The sequence below is a fragment of the Oncorhynchus keta genome, chromosome 8 (assembly GCF_023373465.1).
Source record: "Oncorhynchus keta strain PuntledgeMale-10-30-2019 chromosome 8, Oket_V2, whole genome shotgun sequence".
NCBI lineage: Eukaryota > Metazoa > Chordata > Actinopteri > Salmoniformes > Salmonidae > Oncorhynchus > Oncorhynchus keta.
The window spans coordinates 22,439,365-22,463,209 of record NC_068428.1 but is presented as its reverse complement, the minus strand read 5'-3'; the positions used below and the strand labels follow the sequence as shown (position 1 = coordinate 22,463,209).

At 44.5% G+C, this 23,845-nt stretch overlaps 2 protein-coding genes across 6 annotated transcripts in view; one reads left to right on the top strand and one right to left on the bottom strand.

Annotated features, from left to right (window-relative positions):
- Positions 1 to 6,032, top strand: part of LOC118376803 (angiopoietin-related protein 7-like) — a 40,399-nt gene extending 34,367 nt beyond the window's left edge. The window contains exons 4-8 of the mRNA XM_052523850.1: positions 141 to 255; positions 537 to 674; positions 1,068 to 1,284; positions 3,603 to 3,798; positions 4,085 to 6,032. Coding sequence (XP_052379810.1) covers positions 141 to 255; positions 537 to 674; positions 1,068 to 1,284; positions 3,603 to 3,798; positions 4,085 to 4,231 — 813 coding nt within the window. The 3' untranslated portion in view covers positions 4,232 to 6,032. The remainder of the gene's footprint in view (positions 1 to 140; positions 256 to 536; positions 675 to 1,067; positions 1,285 to 3,602; positions 3,799 to 4,084) is intronic.
- Positions 6,033 to 11,725: 5,693 nt separating this feature from the next.
- The window catches only part of snx9b (sorting nexin 9b), a 29,927-nt gene continuing 17,807 nt past the window's right edge, over positions 11,726 to 23,845 (bottom strand). Inside the window, exons 5-20 of one of the 5 annotated variants that reach the window (XM_052523848.1) lie at positions 22,883 to 22,960; positions 20,009 to 20,186; positions 19,527 to 19,562; positions 18,804 to 18,927; positions 18,425 to 18,509; positions 18,149 to 18,274; positions 17,831 to 17,948; positions 17,524 to 17,654; positions 17,285 to 17,388; positions 17,092 to 17,195; positions 16,929 to 17,006; positions 16,728 to 16,804; positions 14,327 to 14,416; positions 13,946 to 14,060; positions 13,649 to 13,740; positions 11,726 to 13,319 (exon numbers count right to left, since the gene is read on the bottom strand). In XM_052523848.1, coding sequence (XP_052379808.1) covers positions 13,272 to 13,319; positions 13,649 to 13,740; positions 13,946 to 14,060; positions 14,327 to 14,416; positions 16,728 to 16,804; positions 16,929 to 17,006; positions 17,092 to 17,195; positions 17,285 to 17,388; positions 17,524 to 17,654; positions 17,831 to 17,948; positions 18,149 to 18,274; positions 18,425 to 18,509; positions 18,804 to 18,927; positions 19,527 to 19,562; positions 20,009 to 20,186; positions 22,883 to 22,960 — 1,584 coding nt within the window. In that variant the 3' untranslated portion in view covers positions 11,726 to 13,271. Of the gene's footprint in view, positions 13,320 to 13,648; positions 13,741 to 13,945; positions 14,061 to 14,326; positions 14,417 to 16,727; positions 16,805 to 16,928; positions 17,007 to 17,091; positions 17,196 to 17,284; positions 17,389 to 17,523; positions 17,655 to 17,830; positions 17,949 to 18,148; positions 18,275 to 18,424; positions 18,513 to 18,803; positions 18,928 to 19,526; positions 19,563 to 20,008; positions 20,187 to 22,882; positions 22,961 to 23,845 lie in introns of all 5 variants that reach the window. The other 4 variants (XM_035763585.2, XM_035763586.2, XM_035763587.2 and 1 more) reach the window with 4 other exon arrangements.

Sequence of the window (23,845 nt, the reverse complement as noted above, 5' to 3'; positions counted from 1 at the left end):
TCTAGGCCCAGATCCATAACCTGTCTCTCTAGGCCCAGATCCATAACCTGTCTCTCTAGGCCCAGATCCATAACCTGTTTCTCTAGGCCCAGATTCATAACCTGTCTCTCTAGGCCCAGATCCATAACCTGTCTCTCTAGGCCCAGATCCATAACCTGTCTCGGCTGGTAGAGAGTGTACGGAGGAACCCTGGCTGTATGATCAACATTGTCGGTACCAGCCCTCAGATGAGTTCAGAGGAGGCCCTGCATCCAGGTACATAGATACCCATTATTGATAAACACACACACTATCATATATATATATATATATATATATATATATATATATAAATGATTATTGCCTCATTTTGGACTTATTTAACATATCTAGAATTCATTGTAGCCAAGGTCTACAATTTACCAGTAGGGGGTGACAAACCTCTTTAAAAGTATTCTCTGAGTCCAATATCCCACTGTTAATCTCTGCTCAAATACTGCATTTTTAAATTTGTGTCAAATACTGATGAAACACTCTGTGTTTTCTCTGTCCGCCAGAGGTACAGCATGTGAGGAACTGTCCTATAGATTGTGCGTCTATCTACTATAACGGTGTGAGGCGCTCTGGTCTGTACACGGTGGTGCCTTCACTGGGGGTTATGCCTGTCGAGGTTTACTGTGACATGGAGACAGAGGGTGAGGGTTATATACACTCACAAGTGTCACACATGAACAGAGTTGGTTTGTGGTTTGAAGAACCAGTTTGATCAGTCAATAACATATCCTCATAATGTGTGTTTACATAACTTGTACACCACCAATGCCAAGAGTGTGCAAAGCTGTCACCAAGGCAAAGGGTGGCTATTTGAAGAATCTTAAATATAAAATATATTTTAACTTGGTTAACACTTTTTTGGTTATTACATGATTCCATATGTGTTATTTCATAGTTTTGATGTCTTCACTATTATTCGACAATGTAGAAAATAGTAAAAATAAAGAAAAACTATTGAATAAGTAGGTGTTCTAAACCTTTTGACCGGTAGTGTATGTCATATTTAATGTATACGTATCCTCTCCTTCTCCCAGGTGGTGGCTGGACGATGCTCCAGCGGCGTGTGGATGGCTCTGTGACCTTTGACCGGAGCTGGAGGGAGTATAAGGACGGGTTTGGTGATATGCATTCTGAGTTCTGGCTGGGTAACGACCACATCCATGACCTGACCAGCCAGGGAGACTATAGCCTCAGGATTGACCTAGAGGACTGGAGCAACAAGCACAAACACGCCCTCTACCAGAGCTTCAGGTGGGGGTTAGAAACAAACACGCCCTCTACCACAGCTTCAAGTGGGGGTTAGAGACAAACACGCCCTCTACCACAGCTTCAGGTGGGGGTTAGAGACAAACACGCCCTCTACCACAGCTTCAGGTGGGGGTTAGAGACAAACACGCCCTCTACCAGAGCTTCAGGTGGGGGTTAGAGACAAACACGCCCTCTCCCAGAGCTTCAGGTGGGGGTAAGAGACAAACACGCCCTCTACCACAGCTTCAAGTGGGGGTTAGAGACAAACACGCCCTCTACCACAGCTTCAGGTGGGGGTTAGAGACAAAGACGCCCTCTACCACAGCTTCAGGTGGGGGTTAGAGACAAACACGCCCTCTCCCAGAGCTTCAGGTGGGGGTAAGAGACAAACACGCCCTCTACCAGAGCTTCAGGTGGGGGTTAGAGACAAACACGCCCTCTACCAGAGCTTCAGGTGGGGGTTAGAGACAAACACGCCCTCAACGATAGCTTCAGGTGGGGGTTAGAGACAAACACGCCCTCAACGATAGCTTCAGGTGGGGGTTAGAGACAAACACGCTCTCTACCAGAGCTTCAGGTGGGGGTTAGAGACAAACACGCCCTCTCCCAGAGCTTCAGGTGGCGATTAGAGACAAACACGCCCTCTACCAGAGCTTCAGGTGGGGGTTAGAGACAAACACACCCTCTACGAGAGCTTCAGGTGGGGGTTAGAAACAAACACGCCCTCTCCCAGAGCTTCAGGTGGGGGTTAGAGACAAACACGCCCTCTACGAGAGCTTCAGGTGGGGGTTAGAGACAAACACGCCCTCTACCAGAGCTTCAGGTGGGGGTTAGATACAAACACGCCCTCTACGAGAGCTTCAGGTGGGGGTTAGAGACAAACACGCCCTCTCTCAGAGCTTCAGGTGGGGGTTAGATACAAAGACGCCCTCTATGAGAGCTTCAGGTGGGGGTTAGAGACAAACACGCCCTCTCCCAGAGCTTCAGGTGGGGGTTAGATACAAACACGCCCTCTATGAGAGCTTCAGGTGGGGGTTAGAGACAAACACGGCCTCTACGAGAGCTTCAGGTGGGGGTTAGAAACAAACACACCCTCTACGAGAGCTTCAGGTGTGGGTTAGATACAAACACGCCCTCTACGAGAGCTTCAGGTGTGGGTTAGATACAAACACGCCCTCTACGAGAGCTTCAGGTGGGGGTTAGAGACAAACATGCCCTCTACGAGAGCTTCAGGTGGGGGTTAGAGACAAACACGCCCTCTACCAGAGCTTCAGGTGGGGTTTAGAGACAAACACGCCCTCTACGAGAGCTTCAGGTGGGGATTAGAGACAAACACGCCCTCTACGAGAGCTTCAGGTGGGGTTTAGAGACAAACACGCCCTCTACCAGAGCTTCAGGTGGGGGTTAGAGACAAACACACCCTCTCCCAGAGCTTCAGGTGGGGGTTAGATACAAACACGCCCTCTCCCAGAGCTTCAGGTGGGGGTTAGAGACAAACACGCCTAGGCATGCAGTCACATCACACACAAACATTCTACCAATAGAGTGCCTTTTGGGTAGTGTGATGGGTAGTGTAATTTGAACATTGTCAATAAGAAAACTTTTCCAACTTCAAGAGGTTAAATTAAGACAAATGACTAGAAAACGGACTGTAAAAGGGACTGGGTTGACAGTAAAAGGGACTGGGTTGACAGTAAAAGGGTTGACAATTGAATCTTTATCAGCCGTAACTCCCCATGTGACAGGGGAAATGGAAGCTTGTTGTGTGGAACAGGGAGGGGGAATTGAATGCAAGCTTAACAATAATATTTTAACATGTTAAAACATTTCTAGCCTATAATGAGTAACAGGGTTGACATGTTATACTCAATGTACTCAATTTTCCAACACAAAACACCCCCAAAAAACAGTAGAATCATCTCATCTGCTTCTACACTATGATTTGACTATTAATGTTCAATGTTCCCTTTTCAAAAGAAATAGTTTTACCATTTTAAAACGAGAGTCCAGTTCACATTTCAGGGTAGACCTTAAAGCTGATTAACCTTAATTAATCACTAATCGCATTAAATAAGTAACATTACTTGTCCAAAGCAACAAAATAACCAGGGCTTAACAACAATGGTGAAAACTTGTGAAAACCTTGGGGTTGAGTGGGTTAACATTTTTTCAGAAGTTGGACATTTCAAAATGGTAATTTTCTGCGGAGTTTCAATTTTTATTTGAATGAAAACACACACTGTTAATGTAATTTGGAATGACCTAGACATTCTCTTTTGGGTGGCATTTTAACTTTTGCTTGTCCATGTGCGTCCATACAGTGTGGATGGGGAGGATAGCCAGTACTGTCTCCATGTGTCTGGGTTCAGTGGGACGACGGAGGACTCATTCAGCTGGTACCATGACAAGCAGGGCTTCAGCACCCCCGACACTGGCAACATCTGTGCTGAGATATCCCACGGAGGCTGGTGGTACAACCAGTGCTTCTACGCCAACCTCAACGGAGTCTACTACAGAGTAACAACCTCACCATACAGACACACACACACTGCACAATAAATGACCTTGTCAGATAGAATGTGAATGGTATGTGAATGTTTGATAGAGGTATGTGTCTAATGGTAATCAAAAGTATATTCATAACCAATCAAACAATCAAATGTTTTTTATAATCCCCTTTTTACATCAGCAGTTGTCACAAAGTGCTTGACAGATATTTACAGACCTATAGGTATCTGGTCACCAGTATTCCTCCCTGTTACCACCCTGACCGCTGACTCTGACTGTGTTTGTGACCCCACAGGGAGGCCGGTATTCCCCCAAGGGGAAGAACCCTCTAGGACCAGACGGAATCGTGTGGTATTCCTGGAAGGACTCGGACTACTACTCTCTAAGGAAAGTCAGTATGATGATCCGCCCACGTACCTTCCGCCCACGCATGTCGCCCTGAGAAACCACCGCATGGCCATGACAACCACCCCTGATGACGGTCAGGCTCCATAATGGCTCGTCTGATCTGATGACATCACCAGACGTACATGCTCCACACTTTACAGTGAAATGTGCTGTAAACCTTACTCACCGGTCTGGAGATGGATTTTCAGTGTGTGCACATATTTTTGAATGTGTGTGGATATATTTTTGCATAATGTTTAAATTTGCATATGTGGCCATGCCACCAATAAGCCTGACAGGCACAGGAGGCTGGTGAGGCGAGGACGGCTCATAATAATGTCTGGAATAGAGTGAATGGAATATTATCAAACACATGGAAACCACATGTTTGATACCATTCAATTTATTCCGTTCCAACCATTACTGAGTCCATCCTCCCAAATGAAGGTGCCACCAGCCACCTGTGCTCAGTGAGAAGCTCAGTCCTGGATACTGTGGCATGTTGTACTAAAGTCTTCTGACCAATACAGACACAGCAACAGATATTGTCCAGTGAACTCTGAGAAACAAGTATTGAATGAAAGGTGTGGCACACGTCGAGAAGTTCTTTGTGTGTGTGTTGACCTGTCTAGAAGATGGCTGGAGTTACATAGATTCCACAGTCCTGTACTATAATAACATGACTGTGCCAAACTAACAGCCTATTGCTGGAGGGATGAAGGGGAACTTCCCTCCTATAGATCCACAGGCAGGTGGACAATACATTACATAAAATGCTATATATTATACCATACATAATATATAGATGAGAAAAGACACTGTTTAAACTGCAATGTGTGTTAGTGTGAAGACTAAGGGCTGAATCCCAACTAGAAAAACACAAAACTCAGATTAATGTAAATATAACGTTCTTACATTTTAGCTCTTAACCAGACTGACTTAAAGGAGCAATTAGGGTTAAGTACCTTACTCACGGGCACAGACAGATTTTTCACATTGTCGGTTTGGGGATTCAAACCAGCAAACTTTCGGTTATTGGCCCAACACTATTAACCACTAGGCTAACTGCCGCAGTTCTTAAACTGCAGTTAGCGTTCAAACACAAGGAAGTGGGGGTGTTTACGGCTTGTGTGCAGATTGAGATATTTACCTATTTGTGTGTGTAGATTGAGATACACTACATGACCAAAAGTATGTGGACACCTACTTGTCGAACATCTCATTCCAAATTCATGGGCACTAACATGGGAGTTGGTCCCCCCTTTGCTGCTATAACAGCCTCCACTCTTCTGGGAAGGCTTTCCACATTGCTGCAGGGACTTGCTTCCATTCAGCATCAAGAGCATTAGTGAGGAGTGGCGCTGGTGTTGGGCGATAAGCAGTCCGCGTTCCAATTCATCCCAAAAGTGTTTAATAGGGTTAAGGTCAGGGATCTGTGCAAGCCAGTCAAGATCTTCCACACCGATTTGCGACAAACCATTTCTGTATGGAGCTCGCTTTGAACACAGGGGCTTTGTCATGCTGAAACTGGAAAGGGCCTTCCCCAAACTGTTGCCACAAAGTTGGAACCACAGAATCATCTATTATGTCATTGTATGCTGTAGCGTTAAGATTTCCCTTCACTGGAAGTAACGGGCCTAAACCTAACCATGAAAAACAGCCCCAGACCATTATTCCTCCTTCACCAAACATTACAGTTGGCACTATGCATTTGGGCAGGTAGCGTTCTCCTGGCATTTGTCAAACCCAGATTCGTCGGACTCCAGGTGACGCTTGGCATGGTGATCTTAGTCTTGTGCAGTTGAAACGCTGGAAACCTGTTTTGAGGCCAACATTTTTACAAAAACAATTATTTATTTTTTTTGGGGGGGGGGGCATGTTACTAATAAAGCCGCATACAAACACGGTCTCCTTTTTGTTTTCTTGAGTAAGGCAACTCCAAAATGCAGGTGTTTCAGCCTAGCTCAGTGTTCTGTCACTCATGAGGACACTATGTCACTGCCAAGTCTAATGGTAATGCAACCTTTATTTAACTAGGCAAGTCAGTGAAGAACACATTCTTATTTACAATGACGGCCTACCGGGGAACAGTGGGTTAACTGCCTTGTTCAAGGGCAGAACGACATATTTTTACCTTGTCAGCTCGGGGATTCGATCCAGCAACCTTACAGTTTCTGTCCCAACGCTCTAAACACTAGGCTACCTGCCGCCCCACAAGAACTAGAAAATTAGAGCTAGAAAATTCTAGTCCCTTGGGTGCTGCCATAGAGTTACATTAGAAGTGCCCATCCAAGAAAGCTCAAGGTCATTGGCCACAGATAAAATGACATCAAATGAAGTTATATGTACAGCAGCTTTGATTAGACTGATCATGTTTTATTTATTTGTATTTCACCTTTATTTAACCAGGTAGGCCAGTTGAGAATAAGTTCTCATTTACAACTGCAACCTGGCCAAGATAAAGAAAAACAGTGCGACAAATACAACAACAGAGAATTACACATAAACAAACGTACAGTCAATAACACAATAGAACAATCTATGTACAGTGTGTGCAAATGTAGAAGAGTAGGGAGGTAGGCAATAAATAGGCCATGGAAGCGAAATAATTACAATTTAGCATTAACATTGGAGTGATAGATATGCAGATGATGATGTGCAAGTAGAGATACTGGGGTGCAAAAGAGCAAGAGGATAAGTAACAATATGGGGATGAGGTAGTTGGGTGTGCTATTTACAGATAGGCTGTGTACAGGTACAGTGATCGGTAAGCTGCTCTGACAGCTGATGCTTAAAGTTAGAGAGGGAGATATAAGTCTCCAGCTTCAGTGATTTTTACAATTAGTTCCAGTCATTGGTAGCAGAGAACTGGAAGGAAAGGCGGGCAAAGTAAGTGTTGACTTTGGGGGTGACCAGTGAAATATACCTGCTGGAGCGCGTGCTACGGGTGGGTATTGCTATGGTGACCATTGAGCTGAGATAAGGCGGGGCTTTGCCTAGGATAGACTTACAGATGCCCTGGAGCCAGTGGGTTTGGCGACGAATATGTAGTGAGGGCCAGCCAACGAGAGCATACAGGTCGCAGTGGTGGGGAGTATATGGGGTTTTGGTGACAAAACAGATGGCACTGTGATAGACTACATCCAGTTTGCTGAGTAGTGTTTGACGCTATTTTGTAAATGACATCGCCGAAGTCAAGGATCGGTAGGATAGTCAGTTTTACAATGAGGCAATGATCACTGAGATCCTGGTTGAAGACAGCAGAGGTGTATTTAGAGGGCAAGTTGGTTAGGATGATATCTAAGAGGGTGCCCATGGTTACGGATTTAGGGTTGTACCTGGTAAGCTATCTGAGCAGCTAACCGATCGCTGCAGCTGTACATCTGTAAATAGCCCACCTACCTACCTCATCCCCATATTGTTTTGATTTACTTTGCTGCTCTTTTGCACACCAGTATCACTACTTACACACCATCATCTGATCATCATCATCTGCTCATCTATCACTCCAGTGTTAATCTGCTAAATTGTAAATACTTTGCTACTATGGCCTATTTATTGCCATACCTCCTCATGCTATTTGTACACACTGTATATAGGCTTTCTTTTTTTTCTATTTAGTTATTGACTGTGCGCTTGTTTATTCCATGTGTAACTCTGTTGTTGTTTCTGTCGCACTGTTTTGCTTTATCTTGGCCAGGTTGCAGTTGTAAATGAGAACTTGTTCTCAACTAGCTTACTTGGTTAAATAAAGGTGAAAAAAAATATATATATATATATTCAACTAACATCAAGGCGGTGGCCCGTTCCTGTAGGTTCATGCTCTACAACATCCGCAGAGTACGACCCTGCCTCACACAGGAAGCAGCGCAGGTCCTAATCCAGGCACTTGTCATCTCCCGTCTGGATTACTGCAACTCGCTGTTGGCTGGGCTCCCTGCCTGTGCCATTAAACCCCTACAACTCATCCAGAACGCCGCAGCCCGTCTGGTGTTCAACCTTCCCAAGTTTTCTCACGTCACCCCGCTCCTCCGCTCTCTCCACTGGCTTCCAGTTGAAGCTCGCCTCCGCTACAAGACCATGGTGCTTGCCTACGGAGCTGTGAGGGGAACGGCACCTCAGTACCTCCAGGCTCTGATCAGGCCCTACACCCAAACAAGGGCACTGCGTTCATCCACCTCTGGCCTGCTCGCCTCCCTACCACTGAGGAAGTACAGTTCCCGCTCAGCCCAGTCAAAACTGTTCGCTGCCCTGGCTCCCCAATGGTGGAACAAACTCCCTCACGACGCCGGACAGCGGAGTCAATCACCACCTTCCGGAGACACCTGAAACCCCACCTCTTTAAGGAATACCTAGGATAGGATAAAGTAATCCTTCTCACCCCCCTTAAAAGATTTAGATGCACTATTGTAAAGTGGCTGTTCCACTGGATGTCATAAGGTGAATGCACCAATTTGTAAGTCGCTCTGGATAAGAGCGTCTGCTAAATGACTTAAATGTAATGTAATGTAAATGTAAGTTCCTTGATAATTTGTGTGAGATTGAGGGCATTGAGCATAGATTGTAGGACGGCCGGGGTGTTAAGCATATCCCAGTTTAGGTCACCTAGTGTCCAGGTCACAGCTGGGGGCTGAAGGGGGTCTATAACAAGCGGCAACAGTGAGAGACTTGTTTCTGGAAAGGTGGATTTTTAAAAGTAGAAGCTTGAATTGTTTGGGAACAGACCTGGATAGTATAACAGAACTCTGCAGGCACTCGGTCCACCTTGGCAGTTCTATCTTGTCGGAAAATGTTGTAGTTGGGGATGGAAATTTCAGGATTTTTGGTGGCCTTCCTAAACCAGGATTGAGATATGGCTAGGACATCTGGGTTGGTGGAGTGTGCTAAAGCAGTGAATAAAACAAACTTAGGGAGAAGGCTTCTGATGTTAACATGCATGAAACCAAGGCTTTTATAGTTACAGAAGTCAACAAATGAGAGCACATGGGGAATGGGAGTGGAGATAGGTGCTGCAGGGCCTGGGTAAACCTCTATATCACCAGAGGAACAGAGGAGGAGTAGGATAAGGATACAGATAAAGGCTATAAGAACTGGTTGTCTAGTGCGTTCAGAACAGAGAGTAAAAGGAGCAGATTTCTGGGCGCGGAAGAATAGATTCAAGGAATAATGTACAGATAAGGGTATGGTAGGATATCAATACAGTGGAGGTAAACCTAGGCATTGAGTGGCGATGAGAGAGGTTTTGTCTCTCGAGGCACCATTTAAGCCAGGTGAGGTCACCACATGAGTGGGGAGTGGAACAAAAGGGCTAGCTAAGGCATATTGAGCAGGGCTGGAGGCTCTACATCGAAATAACACAATAATCACTAGCCAAAACAGCAATGGACAAGACATATTGACATTAGGGAGAGACATGCGTAGCTGAGTGATCATAGCGTCCAGTGAGTAGCTAGGCGAGCTGGAGACACGGCAATTTAGACAGCTAGGGGGCCGGAGCTAGCAGGCTAGCAGAAGGGCCTTCGGTGGACCCCCTCGGAAGATTACATCGGCACACCAGTTGTGATGGATCGTTGGCACTCCGTGTCGGCAGTAAAAGGGTCCAGGCCAATTGGCAAAATAGGTATTGTAACCCCAAAAATTGGCTGATGGACCTCTTCAGCTAGCCAGGAGATGGGCCTAGCTCAAGGCTAGCTCCAAGATAACTGGTACTTGCTTCCGGACAGAGACGTTAGCCAGGAGTAGACACTCAGATAGCAGCTAGCTTGCCCCCAGAGTTCCCAGTTGTTTTGAAACCACCATAAATCCAGAGAATGACAGACTTTGATGACAAAATATGCCCATGAAGGACGTGCCACCTTCCTGTTCAAGTGAGCACAGCACAACAAGGTGAGTCCAAAAATGTATTGTATGCTCCTGCATAAATTATGTAATACACCAGGGACATATGCATACTGTAGCTAAGAAAGTAATACTAAGTGTATGTTGTGCAGTAAGATGTTAGTACCCCATGTGCCTCACACTAATCATTTGGTCCATATACCCCTCTTAAATTTTGCCTACTGTTCTGACTTGGTGGTGTACATGTAGCATTTAACCTGTTTTAGAGAACTGTAATCATCGAATATTGTAAGAGCTTTCATTGTCTGCTTATATGCCCCCTTTATTTATCCTACGGTTCTTCTGACTTGGTGTACAGGGAGAACACTATAAGAATGGCCCATGTTCTGAATTGTGTCACTGTACATTTCAATAGTGCAAAACAAATAGTTATATTGACTATGTCCGTCCTACTGTAGCTCGCTCAATGTCTTAATCGAAATTACAGATAGCCTCATCTGCTTGTCGTCACCTTATATCATAGTTTGTACATCTCAATTGTCAGTAGACACCACATTTGTTTAAGCAAGTCAGCCATATCAGCTATGTTTTTTTAAAGGCAGTAAATGAGGCTGAATAAACAGTTTTTCACTGCCAGACAAGGCTCTGCTGATAGCCAGGTGTAGCAGTGGTAAGGTGTTGGGACTGCTGTTGGTTGGGAAAGCTTTATGTAGGCCCTAACAGTTTGTGGGCATTGTTTGTCACTGTTATAGTGCAATTTATGTATTGTTTAGTGTTGTGTTGTGTAGTGGCTTTGCTAGGATGCATCCCTCTTTTATTTATTTTCCCCCATCAAGATTTACATGCTAAAATCGCTACTGGTCTTATGTGCGTGCGGCTGCTCGGTCATAGAAACCCATTTCATGAAGTCCCGATGAACAGTTATTGTGCCGACCTTGCTTCCAAAGGCAGTTTGGAACTCGGTAGTGAGTGTTGCAACCGAGGACAGACAGTTTTGTATGCACTACAGCACTCGGTGGTCCCATTTTGTGAGCTTGTATGGCTTACCACTTCACATCTGAGCCGTTGTTGCTCTTAGACATTTCCACTTCACAATAACAGTACTTACAGTAGACCGGGGCAGCTCTAACAGGGCAGAAATTTGACAACCTGACTTGTTGGAAAGGTGGCATCCTATGACACTGCCACGTTGAAAGTCACTAAGCTCTTCAGTAAGGCCATTCTACTGCCAATGTTTGTTTATGGAGATTCCATGGCTGTGTAGTCGATTTTGAACACCGGTCAGCAATGAGTGTGGCTGAAACAGCCACATCCACACATTTTAAGAGGTGTCCACATACTTCTGTATATATAGCGTATTTAACTCTTTATGGAGTGAAATATTTCATTCTTTCTGGGTGTAGAGATAGAGACCCAGCTGCACCTGATTTCAGTCATAGCTGGGTGCAGGCAGAGTACAGGGTGAAAGACCTCTTTCATTCCACCCTCATAATCAGCACAAACACGCTCTTTGACGCTCCGCTCTGCTTATAGACCAACTCATTTTCATTCCTATCCATCTCTACAGAATTTTCAGACGGGGCCGGCTGTGTGTGTATATGAGTGTGTGTGGGTGGGTGGGTGTCGTCCCAAATACACAAGTCCGGCAGAACAAGACATGACTCACACTCACTCCCACAAACACACTCAAAGAAATGCAAACGTGTACACGGAGAGTACAAATCATTTTTATTAAATCAAACTTAGTTTCTCCTCTTTCTGGGTGACAACGTATCGCAAATATTTCTATACATAAAATAATACCTCAACAACCAAAAAGCACATGCATCAGATAGAATATAGATTTATTTGTATTTATGTGACAAGAATAGAAAGAGGGAGATTAAATAATGATGGAAGATTGCACTGCGGTATTAAGTGGAGTGAGGCAGAGAAGAGCTGTCATAGACACCTGGATAAAGGCATGGCTGTGTCCCAATTGTCTTAACACATTTCCTTACTAACCACTGCTATGTAAGGATTTGATAGGTGAAAGCAATATTGTGAAACCGCTCAGCTGTTTTTGAAGGAAAGAAAACAAGGGAGTAATTTACGAGTATTGGGACCCAGCCACCATGTTTGGCACTGGCTTTGGGAGAAGCATTGGCTCGCTGATGTTTGGCTTCCATGGACGAGGAGTAGGCTCCCATTGCATAACCTCTAACATTCCCCACCAGGATTTGTCCTTCCAGAAGGGAGAAAAGCAGAACTCCATGTTTTTGGAAAGATGTGAATAGTAAAAAAAAATGTTTTTTTAAAAATGAGTCGGGGGGGGAATTAGCGAAGCATGCAGTTCTATTTTCTACAGAACGTCAACAAGGCACAGTGGCAGGAAAGGGTCGAGCTTCCTGTTAGAGATCGAGGAAGTGAGTGAAGGAAGAGGCGGGGCACTGCCAGCAGTGTTCAGACACACTCACAAGCAAGGGGCGTGGTGACACACTCTCTCTCATATCTGCTGGAACTTAACTGACAAGGCATAATGCAACATCTCTACTCTGAACTGTGAGTGTGTTTCAATCACTTAAAAAAATCATAAACACAATTTGTGTTGAAATGCTGTGATGCTGGGGTAAGGTCCAAAAGATGACCAGGGGATAGTAAAGAACCATGGAGCAAAAAACAACATCCACAAAGGCGTGTTTGGTCATGGGAGAGATCCATAACACATCCATCCAAACATTACAAGAGAACCAAGGTAGGGAACTGTAGGTTTACTATAATGTGGAACTGAGGAAGTCAGTTCCACATGACTAGCCCATGGATTCAGTCAAACAAGGAAATGCAAACAGTATCCTCTTTGCCAGGGGAAGAGAGCTGCTCTTTGACCTCTGCATTTTGAGTGAATCACTGAGGCAGTGAGGGCAATGCTTAACTGTGCAATATGTTCAATGAGGGCCTGATGGTTTGTCATGTTACCCTGACCTGAGACACAGGAAGAAGTCAGTGTTGTTTCCTGTGGGACTGGGCTGTTTGGTGCTGTATGTGGCACCCACTGTGCATCAGGCACTGCTGCAATCCACCCATCTGGGTTTCGACTGTCTACACCTCTTCCTAAACAGTTCCTAGACTGTTTAAAACGGATTACATTAGCATCATTAGCTAACGACTGCAGGAAATGAAATTGCGCAAAGGGAAAAAGCAACAGAGTGAGAAATAGAAAAAGAGAGATCTCTTGGGTGTTAAGCTGTTTCTTGCATTTTCAGTCTTAGGAGGCAGGTTTACATGGTGGTGAATTGACTGTGTGCTTGCTTCAGCTTCTCAGCAATCTGCCCAAACCAGGAATAAAGAGAAAAATCCCATTGAAAGCCATGTGCTGAATACCTAAATAAAAATATTCATCAGATTGAAGCATTGTTGATGGACTACTATTTGTATGTACAGATGCATCTATTCAAAGCAGTCCCTCTCATAGCAGACCTTGTGACCAGGGTCAGAGACAATTGCATGTGAGCATGTGGAAATGACCCATTCATTAATATAATTTCAATGCGAGAAATACTCATTTGCTTTAGATCCACTGTCATTCAGGCAAAGAACTCCTAGGTTTTCTATTTGAGAAAAATAAGCTACTGACATTTTAAAATTGTGTTCTTACCGTCTCGTAGAACTTCACTTGCTCCTCCAGGTACAGCTGCATCACCCTGTTGTAGTCGTAGATACGGTTGCTATGGAAGTGGTTCATCTCAGCTGTGGGCGGGGGGAAAACAGGAAATCCACTGTCACGTGATTTAGTATAGATGATGGAACCATCTCTTTATACGCCATAGGCTTACAGTACTTTGTGCTAGCACATTTAACCATCGCTAACACATTTAGAATTAGACCAGTAGCCTTACCTTGTAGTGCATATGACATGGTGCTAACACGTTTAGCATTAGACCAGTAGCCTTACCTTGTAGTGCATATGACATGGTGCTAACACGTTTAGCCATGGTCACTTTGTCTTGAGGGGTGATCTTGCTAGCTGCCACCAGCCGGTCTCCCTCCTTCACCTTCTCTATGGCCGCCTAACAGTGAAAAGACAGAGCAGTCTTGAGCTTTACACAAAATCCCAGGGATTCAACTTTACAGCTATACTGGATTAAACAGGGATCTACATTAATAGCAAAGACACTGTAGGTCCTAACCAAAATAAAATGGTTTTGTTCTTTTAGCAATGTTATTTTCATATGGTTGTTATTCTCTCGCTCGCTCTCCTCTGCCCTAGGCTCAGTATCATGTGAATACCAATTTCTCTCTCTCTCGCTCTCCCTCCCCCCCTGTAGGAGCCTACCTTGTGTACTCCAATGGTGTCAGGGAAACATCCCAGAAGGCCTTTGTACTCATTGTTGTTCTCCATGAGGAAGTGCAGGTCTTTCCTGGGCTACAGGGAGAGAACATGGACAATTAGATATCAAATCACACACACAGCCGCACAACCCAATATCCTCTGTAAACAGAGCAAAAGCCAATTCACATTACACTTTTGGTACTGAGCCAGAAAAGCCAATGAACAAGATGAGTACAATAATACAACTGTGACATCTTCACAAAGAAATGTAGTAGCAATGTCTCAAATAGCAAAAAACAGGAAACCACTTAAAAACTATAGAAATATGACCAAAAACAGAGATAATAAAGGACCATGTAGGGAAAACGACATCCACAAAGGCGTGTTTGGTCATGGAAGAGATCCATAACACATCCATCCAAACATTACCAGAGAACCAAGGTAGGGAACTGTAGGTTTACTATAATGTGGAACTCTCTCTCACACACACACACACACACACACACACACACACACACACACACACACACACACACACACACACACACACACACACACGTGTATATATAGACAGCACTGTGTCTGAGTGCTAGTAACTACCTAGGACTGGAACTACACAGCTAATGCTAATGATTGGTGGAGGTCAAAAGGTCAAAAAGAAGTCAAACAGAGTCTGGACCAAGGACAGAAACCTCTGGACTGGAGCAACACATGCTTACCAGATGAGTCCTCCTTGTCGATGCTGCTGCGACAACATCAAAAACATGGTGGGGCTTTGATTTCATTACAAACCACACTACACCGTCATGGACATAAATCAGAGACCTGATATTCAAACATTATGTTCAACTGAATTGTCAGAGGAACATAGAGAACATATTTTGCTCTGGTGGCCTTATATTTAGTGCTGGTGGCCTTAAATGAATGTCATGGAGTAATCATACAAGTCTTGACCTCTTCCCTGCAGATAACACACACCTCACACACAGGATGCTTAGTGAAAGGGTCAGAAGAAGGTCAGAACAAGGATGTAAAACAGACACTGTGAGGTCACAGGAAACGCACGCAGACATCCAGGAAGTGACATCAGACAGGAGCAGCTTGGGGCGATGAAGAAAAAAAGAGAGACCAAAGGAACGGGAATAGAGCACAAGGCCTTTGGGGCTAAAGGAAGTACACAGAGCAACAGGAAGTTGCCCCCACTCGCCCAAAGCTGCTCCTCAACGTAGACTAGCATACATTCCCTCAAAGGCTTATTTTGGATTCCAAGGCCTCAACAACTGAGACAAAAAAAAAACCAAGGCTACATCTGACGTATAGCACACATTCCCTTTCAAATACTAATACACATATTTACAGCCCTTGAGCAACTACACTCTCAACAGGAGACTCTTCGGCAGCCTCTGAGTAGAATAATCTGTCTGTGTTAAAACGATTCCCTCTCTGAGTAGCATTAAAATGAAGGTGAAATCCTAGTTAATGGATAGTGTGCTTGTGTGAGCCATCCCTCCTAGTTCCTTTGTGTATAGTGTGTAAACTGGATGTTTTTGTGTTCTTATGATTAATTAACCAAATTGACCTGCCAAATTTAGATGTATATTTTTTTTATCGTGCCACATTATGCCAAACACTATCATGAAAGAGGACCACAATGGAAATAAGTCACAGACATTTGTGCTTTTTTGTGTTCATCCTCAATGATTCTTAATCAATTGAATAATTTTGTATGCATATTGTTGGATTCTAGCTTGAAATATACTTTTACTATACTAAAACGTATTGATACTTTACATGTACAAGGAATGTATATGTTGGGGTCAATGAAGGGTGGATAGGAATCTGGTGTGTGTCCTAAGGAGGGAGGTAAAGGGCAACAGTGTAGTTAGTCTCTGTTAGGGCAGGCCAGCTGCGAAACTAGAGAGGAGCGTGGAATTCGGCTCGAGGTTAAGTCAACAGATGAAGTGAGAAGAAACCTCTGGGAGGGGGGCCAGAGGGGCCCACCACAACAGTCCTATCTCACACACACACTTCCACTCGAGCATCAGGAAGGACCATGACTACACCAGTGAGAGAAACCAATTGAGCTCCTGCCTGGCGACAGAGATGTATTGGCTGTCTAGACGTGTAAGGAGTTGACCCTGCCTAGTAGGAGGTTATAAACATATGTGCTTGTGTAATCATGCATTGTCTTTGCAGATTTTTCCTAGTCATCCGTTTGAGTTTTCACTCTGTTTGTTCAGAACCTAACAGTATCTTGCTTTTAAATGATCAAATAAAATAACATGGAAATTAAATTCTGACACTGAAAATAACCACACATTCTGATAATTTATTTGAACCCAGAGGAGATATAGGGTTAAGAGAGAGATCTGCAGGTTATGACACATCTGTACTGGTACTGTACCTGCTCAGCCACCATCTGAGCTATCTCCTCATAGGTCTTTCCTGCTGAAGTCATGGCATCGGTGAGGGTGGCCTCTCCTGCAGATACAAGAACCTGTTTTTTAAATATTATACAACAACACTTATATAGAACAAACTAAAACATACAGAGATCCATATATATCCCATTTAGTGGGGTAAATGTCTGTCCAAGCAGGCCTACCTTGGTATCCACTGCTGGTGAAGACAGACGAGAGGTTCTGGAAGGCCTTGCCAATCCTCTGGTACTCTTTGGGCAAAGCTGAGGACACACACAGATTCGGTCATGTGTTATAACTATGTAGCCTGCATAGCTGCTATGTAGAGTTTATGTAGTGCATACATACGTCCTGTGCATCTCTTCCAGTGCTCCTGGCCCACTGTGAGTAGATCCTTCACACCATCATCCATAGCTTTGGTGAAACGACTGAACTGATCACACTTCTGCTCCCTGTTACGCAATGGAAACAAATGAAGAAAAACACCCCATAACATTTCATATTGTGTATGTCTACTGCAGAGTGGTGTGATGTCACTCACACTTCGATGGGGTCCAGGTCGGGGGCTTCAGGCTCTATGGAGGAGAAGATCATCACTCCCCCATCCTCGTCTTTCTCTGCTTTTCTCTTCCCTGTTTTCCAGTCCTGCAACACACAGTGCTCAATAGCCAATCCTCAGTGTCACTACCAGTCCTGTACAGTCAGAGCTCCATGTCCAGTCTGATACTGTACCCCTCTGCTGTTCCTGGGGGAGGAAGATGAGGAAGACTCCTACTGTACCTTCTCGTCCTTGTAGGTCAGGAAGAGTTGGAAGACGTCACTGTTGGAGACCACAGGGTGCCGACACATCCTGGTCATCCAGCCCTGCAACCTCTCCATCCTCATCTTGATAAACTCCTCCTCAAAACGCCCTGGCAGAGAGGGAGGGAGGGAGAAAGGGAGAGAGAGCAGATATAAGCGGTGTGCATTGAAAGGAGCACCCCAGGCTCCACATATACCTTCCTACATTAAGTGAACTCCTCTCCTATAGGATAGACAGAGGGTTTCTCAGTGGAGGAGAGGAGAGGTTAGCAGGTCAGTCTCTCACCTGTGACCTGCTTGTCCGGTAGAGAGGGAATGGGGATGGCTGAACCAAACTTGTCCAGTAGCCGCTCATACAGCCAATCAAAGTGCTTGTATCGGTGATTGACAGGTCTGTTTGTGGTCTGCAAACCAATCACACAAAGTTAACATGCACTATAATGCCAATGGGTTGGCATAATATTGGCTTTCCGCAACTGCAGCTTTTATCTGAGACAGCTTGTTATCAGGCATTTGGACAATGTATCTGTCCCTAGAAATGATCGAGCCAGAAACATTAATGACCATTCACATTGATACTAGTAGTGGTCCCACAGACACTTACGTTGGGTATGACATGGTACTCGATGTAGCTCTTCAGGCCGTACATCTTGGTACCCTTCTTAGGGTCGGCTACGACACAGTCCAGCTGAGCCTCTGGATAGGACCACACTGGACCAACCTCCCCCATCTGAGACGGAGCAGAGACAACCCTACTAAATCCTACAAGATAAATCCTACATCAATTTGAAAAGACTACAGTACAAAAAATGGCTAAACAACACAGCCAACCACACTCCATTCAATGTCCAGTCCTGATGAAAGTCCTCCACCAACTCACATAGATGGTTATCTTCTCCTTTCCCTTGGGTGGTTGCTTGCAGAGGAGGAACAGCTCAGGACCAGACTTGGAGAACCCGGGGAACCTGCTCAAAGAGGAACACACAGGGGTAAAGGTCAGGGGTTAAGTGTCAGTGGTTAGGTAGAAAGGGACACTTGACAGTCTGGAAATCCAACAGCAATGGTTTAACAGAGTTGGGCCAACTATCCTCCGCCAAACGTCTCAGATTCTAAACCGCAAACTAAGATGGACAAACTCTGTATATTGACTCAATGTTTATGTTTACCGTGGGTAAAATCTGGGTAAAAGTGGTCTTCAGGTCATGGCTAGTGTTTGTGGATTCAGTGTGATGGTTTGGAGTAGTAGTCAGCTGTCTTACTTGTTGAGGGAGATCTTCATGGAGGAGCCAGTAGCCCCTCCTCTCTGGATGGCCCCTCCATCTCCAGACTCGGAGTTCGACTTCACATCATCCCACTCATCATCCCACTCATCGTCCTCCGCTCCTACCCACACACACACACACACACACACCCACACACCCTTAGTAACCAAATACATGGAAGAGAGATCATACAGCATAAAAAGCCTAAAACCGAGATCAGAGAACATGCACTAGACCAGTGGGTTTCAAACCTCTCCTCCAGGACCCCCAGACATTCTTATTCCAGAGCTAACACACCTGATTCCAATCACTAATCATTAAGCCCTTGATGAGAGAATTAGGTGAGCTACTTCAGGGAAAATCTTGGGTGCCCGATGAGAGGTTTGAAGACCACTGCATTGCACTACCCCGTGCTATGTTTTGAGAGAAAAATTGTAAATATACTGTACAGTATGTATCCAAACAGAAACAACAAACCTATTATATCAGTCTAGATAATCAGTTAGATATATCCTCAAAACCAACCAATTAAGTGTTAAGCTATAAATACTGTGAATAGCTTTCTCGAGAGAAAATACACACAATGCAAACACATGCCTGCAATAGAGAAAATAATGTACATTTACTGGTTATACACATGCCAGACATTTTCTTAAAACAAGAAACAGTCACTCGCACAAACAGGGAAACCCTCCCAGCAGGCAATGCATGGTGGGATACCTGACCAGTCAATAAGGTAGGGATATGGATAGATATCTTTGGAAGGAAAAAGAAGAGGCACTGTTATTTCGTTCATTCAGTCAGTCACGTCTTAATTCAGAATATAGTTTTAAAACGGGAAGTGAAAAACCAAAGCCAGCAAAAACTCTGCAAAGGCAAGTGATCTCATAACTATCGATGACAACACCGTCCCCTGTTTAAGACCACACCTAGAAAATGCATTGCAAAACACCACCCTTCATGTATGCCAAAGGCTATATTCTTAAAACCCAGAACATAGATATTAACAATGGATAAAGTTCCTAAGAAGAGGTATAACAAGGGGGAAAAATCATTTCTGTAGACATTTCTGCAAGTCTTTTGCCAGAAACTTGCTAAAGTAGGTCTTCCCTACAGTATTACGAGCAAATTATTACCAAAGTGTTAAGGTCAATAAAGGGGCCCTCATTGCCCTTTAGTTCCTCTAGAACAGTGACTCTTACCTGGGCCCTGGTAGGCCTGAGGATGGCTCTGTGCTGTGGAGCCCCAGGGGTCAGGGGCAGCACTCTTGCCTGTAATGGTGCCTGTAATGGTGCCCTCTGGCTGGGCCGCCCAGTTGTTGGAGGAACCTCCCGTGGTGTCCTGGTTCCATACCGACCACGGGTCTTTACCGTTACTCGCCTAGAGGAGCGAGAAAAATAGGTAGGGGTAGAGGACAGCCTTTTTAACAATCAACCAATACTGGTTTTAAATGACTTGTCAGGGAAAGAAATTACAGGGTATATAACTTGACTTGATAGAAATTTAAATATACAGTGGTGCAAAAAAGTATTTAGTCAGCCACCAATTGTGCAAGTTCTCCCACTTAAAAAGATGAGAGGCCTGTAATTTTCATCATAGGTACACTTCAACTATGACAGACAAAAGGAGGAAAAGAAATCCAGAAAATCACATTGTAGGATTTTTAATGAATTTATTTTCAAATTATGGTGGAAAATAAGTATTTGGTCAATAACAAAAGTTTATCACAATACTTTGTTATATACCCTTTGTTGGCAATGACAGAGGCCAAACGTTTTCTGTGAGTCTTCACAAGGTTTTCACACACTGTTGCTGGTATTTTGGCCATTCCTCCATGCAGATCTCCTCTAGAGCAGTGATGTTTTGGGGCTGTTGCTGGGCAACATGGACTTTCAACTCCCTCCAAAGATTTTCTATGGGGTTGAGATCTGGAGACTGGCTAGGCCACTCCAGGACCTTGAAATGCTTCTAACGAAGCCACTCCTTCATTGCCCGGGCGGTGTGTTTGGGATCATTGTCATGCTGAAAGACCCAGCCACGTTTCATCTTCAATGCACTTGCTGATGGTAGGCTTTGTTACTTTGGTCCCAGCTCTCTGCAGGTCATTCACTAGGTCCCCCCGTGTGGTTCTGGGATTTTTGCTCACCGTTCTTGTGATCATTTTGACCCCATGGGGTGAGATCTTGCGTGGAGCCCCAGATCGAGGGAGTTTATCAGTAGTCTTGTATGTCTTCCATTTCCTAATAATTGCTCTTTAAAAAAAAATGTATTGTGTCTTTTATACTGATAACAAGTTCAAACAGGTGCCATTAATATAGGTCAATGAGTGGAGGACCAAGGAGCCTCTTAAAGAAGAAGTTACAGGTCTGTGAGAGCCAGAAATCTTGCTTGTTTGTAGGTGACCAAATACTTATTTTCCACCATAATTTGCAAATAAATTCATAAAAAATCCTACAATGTGATTTTCTGGATTTTTTCTCTCATTTTGTCTGTCATAGTTGATGTGTACATGATGAAAATTACAGGCCTCTCTCATCTTTTTAAGTGGGAGAACTTGCACAATTGGTGGCTGACTAAATACTTTTTTGCCCCACTGTAAGACTGCTTGAGAAAAATGGACATAAAACAAGGAAGAAAAGATGGTGTTCTCACTCCAACCCTTACCTGGCAGACTCCCTCCCCACACATCCCACTCAAAATACAGAGTCAGGCAACACACTCACATGTGACTGTGTGTTGAATGGTATGGAAGTTGAACCCTGGACTTGCAGGTACAGCGTGTTTCCTCAAGTCACACAAAATTATGCAAAAACGTCTCTCGCGCACAATGCCACTCTCACGCTTATCTAAATAATTGAGAAATTCATGCCTCGTATTCAAGTCCAGCATTGTGACGCACTGCACTGTACCATTTAGATCATGCCAAGGCACGGCAGGAGGCAGCACGTCACTGTAAGCCTTTCTCCCAGTCATTTCCATGGCTGGAGGACTACATGTGGTGAAGGACAACACAAGCAGAACAGACACACATCTCATGCGTTCTACAGTCATTCATTCACTGAGACTATAGAAAAATGTTGCATCAAGACAATCGACAGGACAACTGCATGCCATGCGTATGGGGCAGACGTTGGCCATGCCGCAAGCATGTGTGTGTAGATCAGGACTGTTCCTGGAGTGCTACCCTTCTCTAGGTTTTCACCCCAACCCCAGTTGTAACTGACCTGATTCATCTCATCAACTAGCGAATTATTAGAATCAGGTGCGCTAGATTAGGGTTGGAGCAAAAAACCTACAGGATGGTAGCGCTCCAGGAACAGGGTTGGAGAGCCCTGTGTGGATGTGTGTGTATGTGTGCACGTTTGGATAGGAAGTTGCTGACCAAACATCTCCATTATAGGCTACTTACAGTAAGCCACAAAACAAACAGAGGGAGAGAGAGTACATTAGAGGACCACAGTGGTGGGGAACACAAGCTCATAGCAGCTGTAGTGTGTTACCACAGAACAAACTGCAGGAGTTTTGACTTATTCTGCTGAATTGTCCAACAATTTGTTTACAACATATAAAAACAATGGTAAAATTGAGACAAATGATTGCTGGCTCTTGCCTGGTGGGAGAGTTTGTTCACTGATCACTGCAATAATTGATTGGTTATTGGGAACCGTGAATGTTGAGATCATTCGTTTGGTGTTTAGTGCTGGTAATAAGAAACATTGATCCATAGCGGTACATGTTGTATCAGAGATGTGCTGATCAATTTCATTCATCTGTGATGGGATGCGTGTCTGGAGGTGTAGGGGGTCGGTAGGCTTGATTCGGCCTCTGATTTGGAGGTTCCAGTTAACAGTTACCCTTATCAACTGGCTCCAGGTCAGTTGTAGTTTGATGGACAGAAAGTAAGTGGACCCTGGTTTAGGGAGTGGGGTGTAGGAGAGGGTGGGGGTGGTACAATGTAAGATCATGCTCTTGCAGGCTGAGCTGGGGGTGTGGGGGGGGTTGCAGGGGGGTGGGGGGGTGGGATTTGAGATGGGAGGTGGGGGACGGGGCCCTGACCACCGCTCAGTGCTGGTTACCTCGTCAGGGGAAGAGGAGGAAGGGGGGGCCTGGGTGTCGGGGGTGTCCGGCTGAGGACTACAGGCCCCAACATCCACCTTGAGGGGAGAGAAGGTGACATCATCACAAAGCGCCTGCGAGTGAAGGGTAACCTGGGCAACGCAGACCCCAAGCAGGGGCCACAGTGAAGTAGGAATATTTGATGAGAGACAGTAATTTGGTGTTCTGTTGTTGACTCACCTCTAACTTATAATAGGGGTACCATGTCTTCACAGTTGTATAGCTATCCCATTTTCCAAGAAAAATAAATAGCTTGCATCTAGCATACAGTGCCTTGTAAAAGTATTCAGACCCCTTGGATTCCTCTTGGATTTATTGTGTTACATAGTGGCATTAAAAGGGATTTAATTGTCATATTTTGTCAATAATATACACAAAATACTCTGTAATGACAAAGTGGATAAGTAAAAAAAAAATATTCTGAATAAAAAATGTAATAACTAAAATATAGTTGTTGCATAAGTGTTCGGTCCCTTTGTTTAGGCAAGCCTAAATTAGTTCAGGAGTCAAATTTGGCTTAACAAATCACATAAAAAGTTACATGGATTCACTTATGCGTGAAATAATAGGTTTGGTAGATAGGTAACAAATAGGGCTGTCGCCGACAACAACATAAAAACATTTTTTAATTTTTTATTGTCGACCGGAAGTAGTCTGTTCTTTCAAACAATCGATTGGTCGAAATTTTAAAACATGTATTTTTTGCATATATATATAGACACACCCAATGTTCCCTCTAAGCTGCATGCGTGTGCACAGTAGCCCAAGATTGCCAAGCAGCTCCTCCGGGACTGCCGCGCAGAAATACCAGCCCACAGAGAGAAGCACAAGATTAAACTTCACTTTCTAGAGCAGTGGTCACCAACAGGTCGATCGCGATTGACTGGTCGATCTCCAAGGCATTTCTAGTCGATCGCCAAACA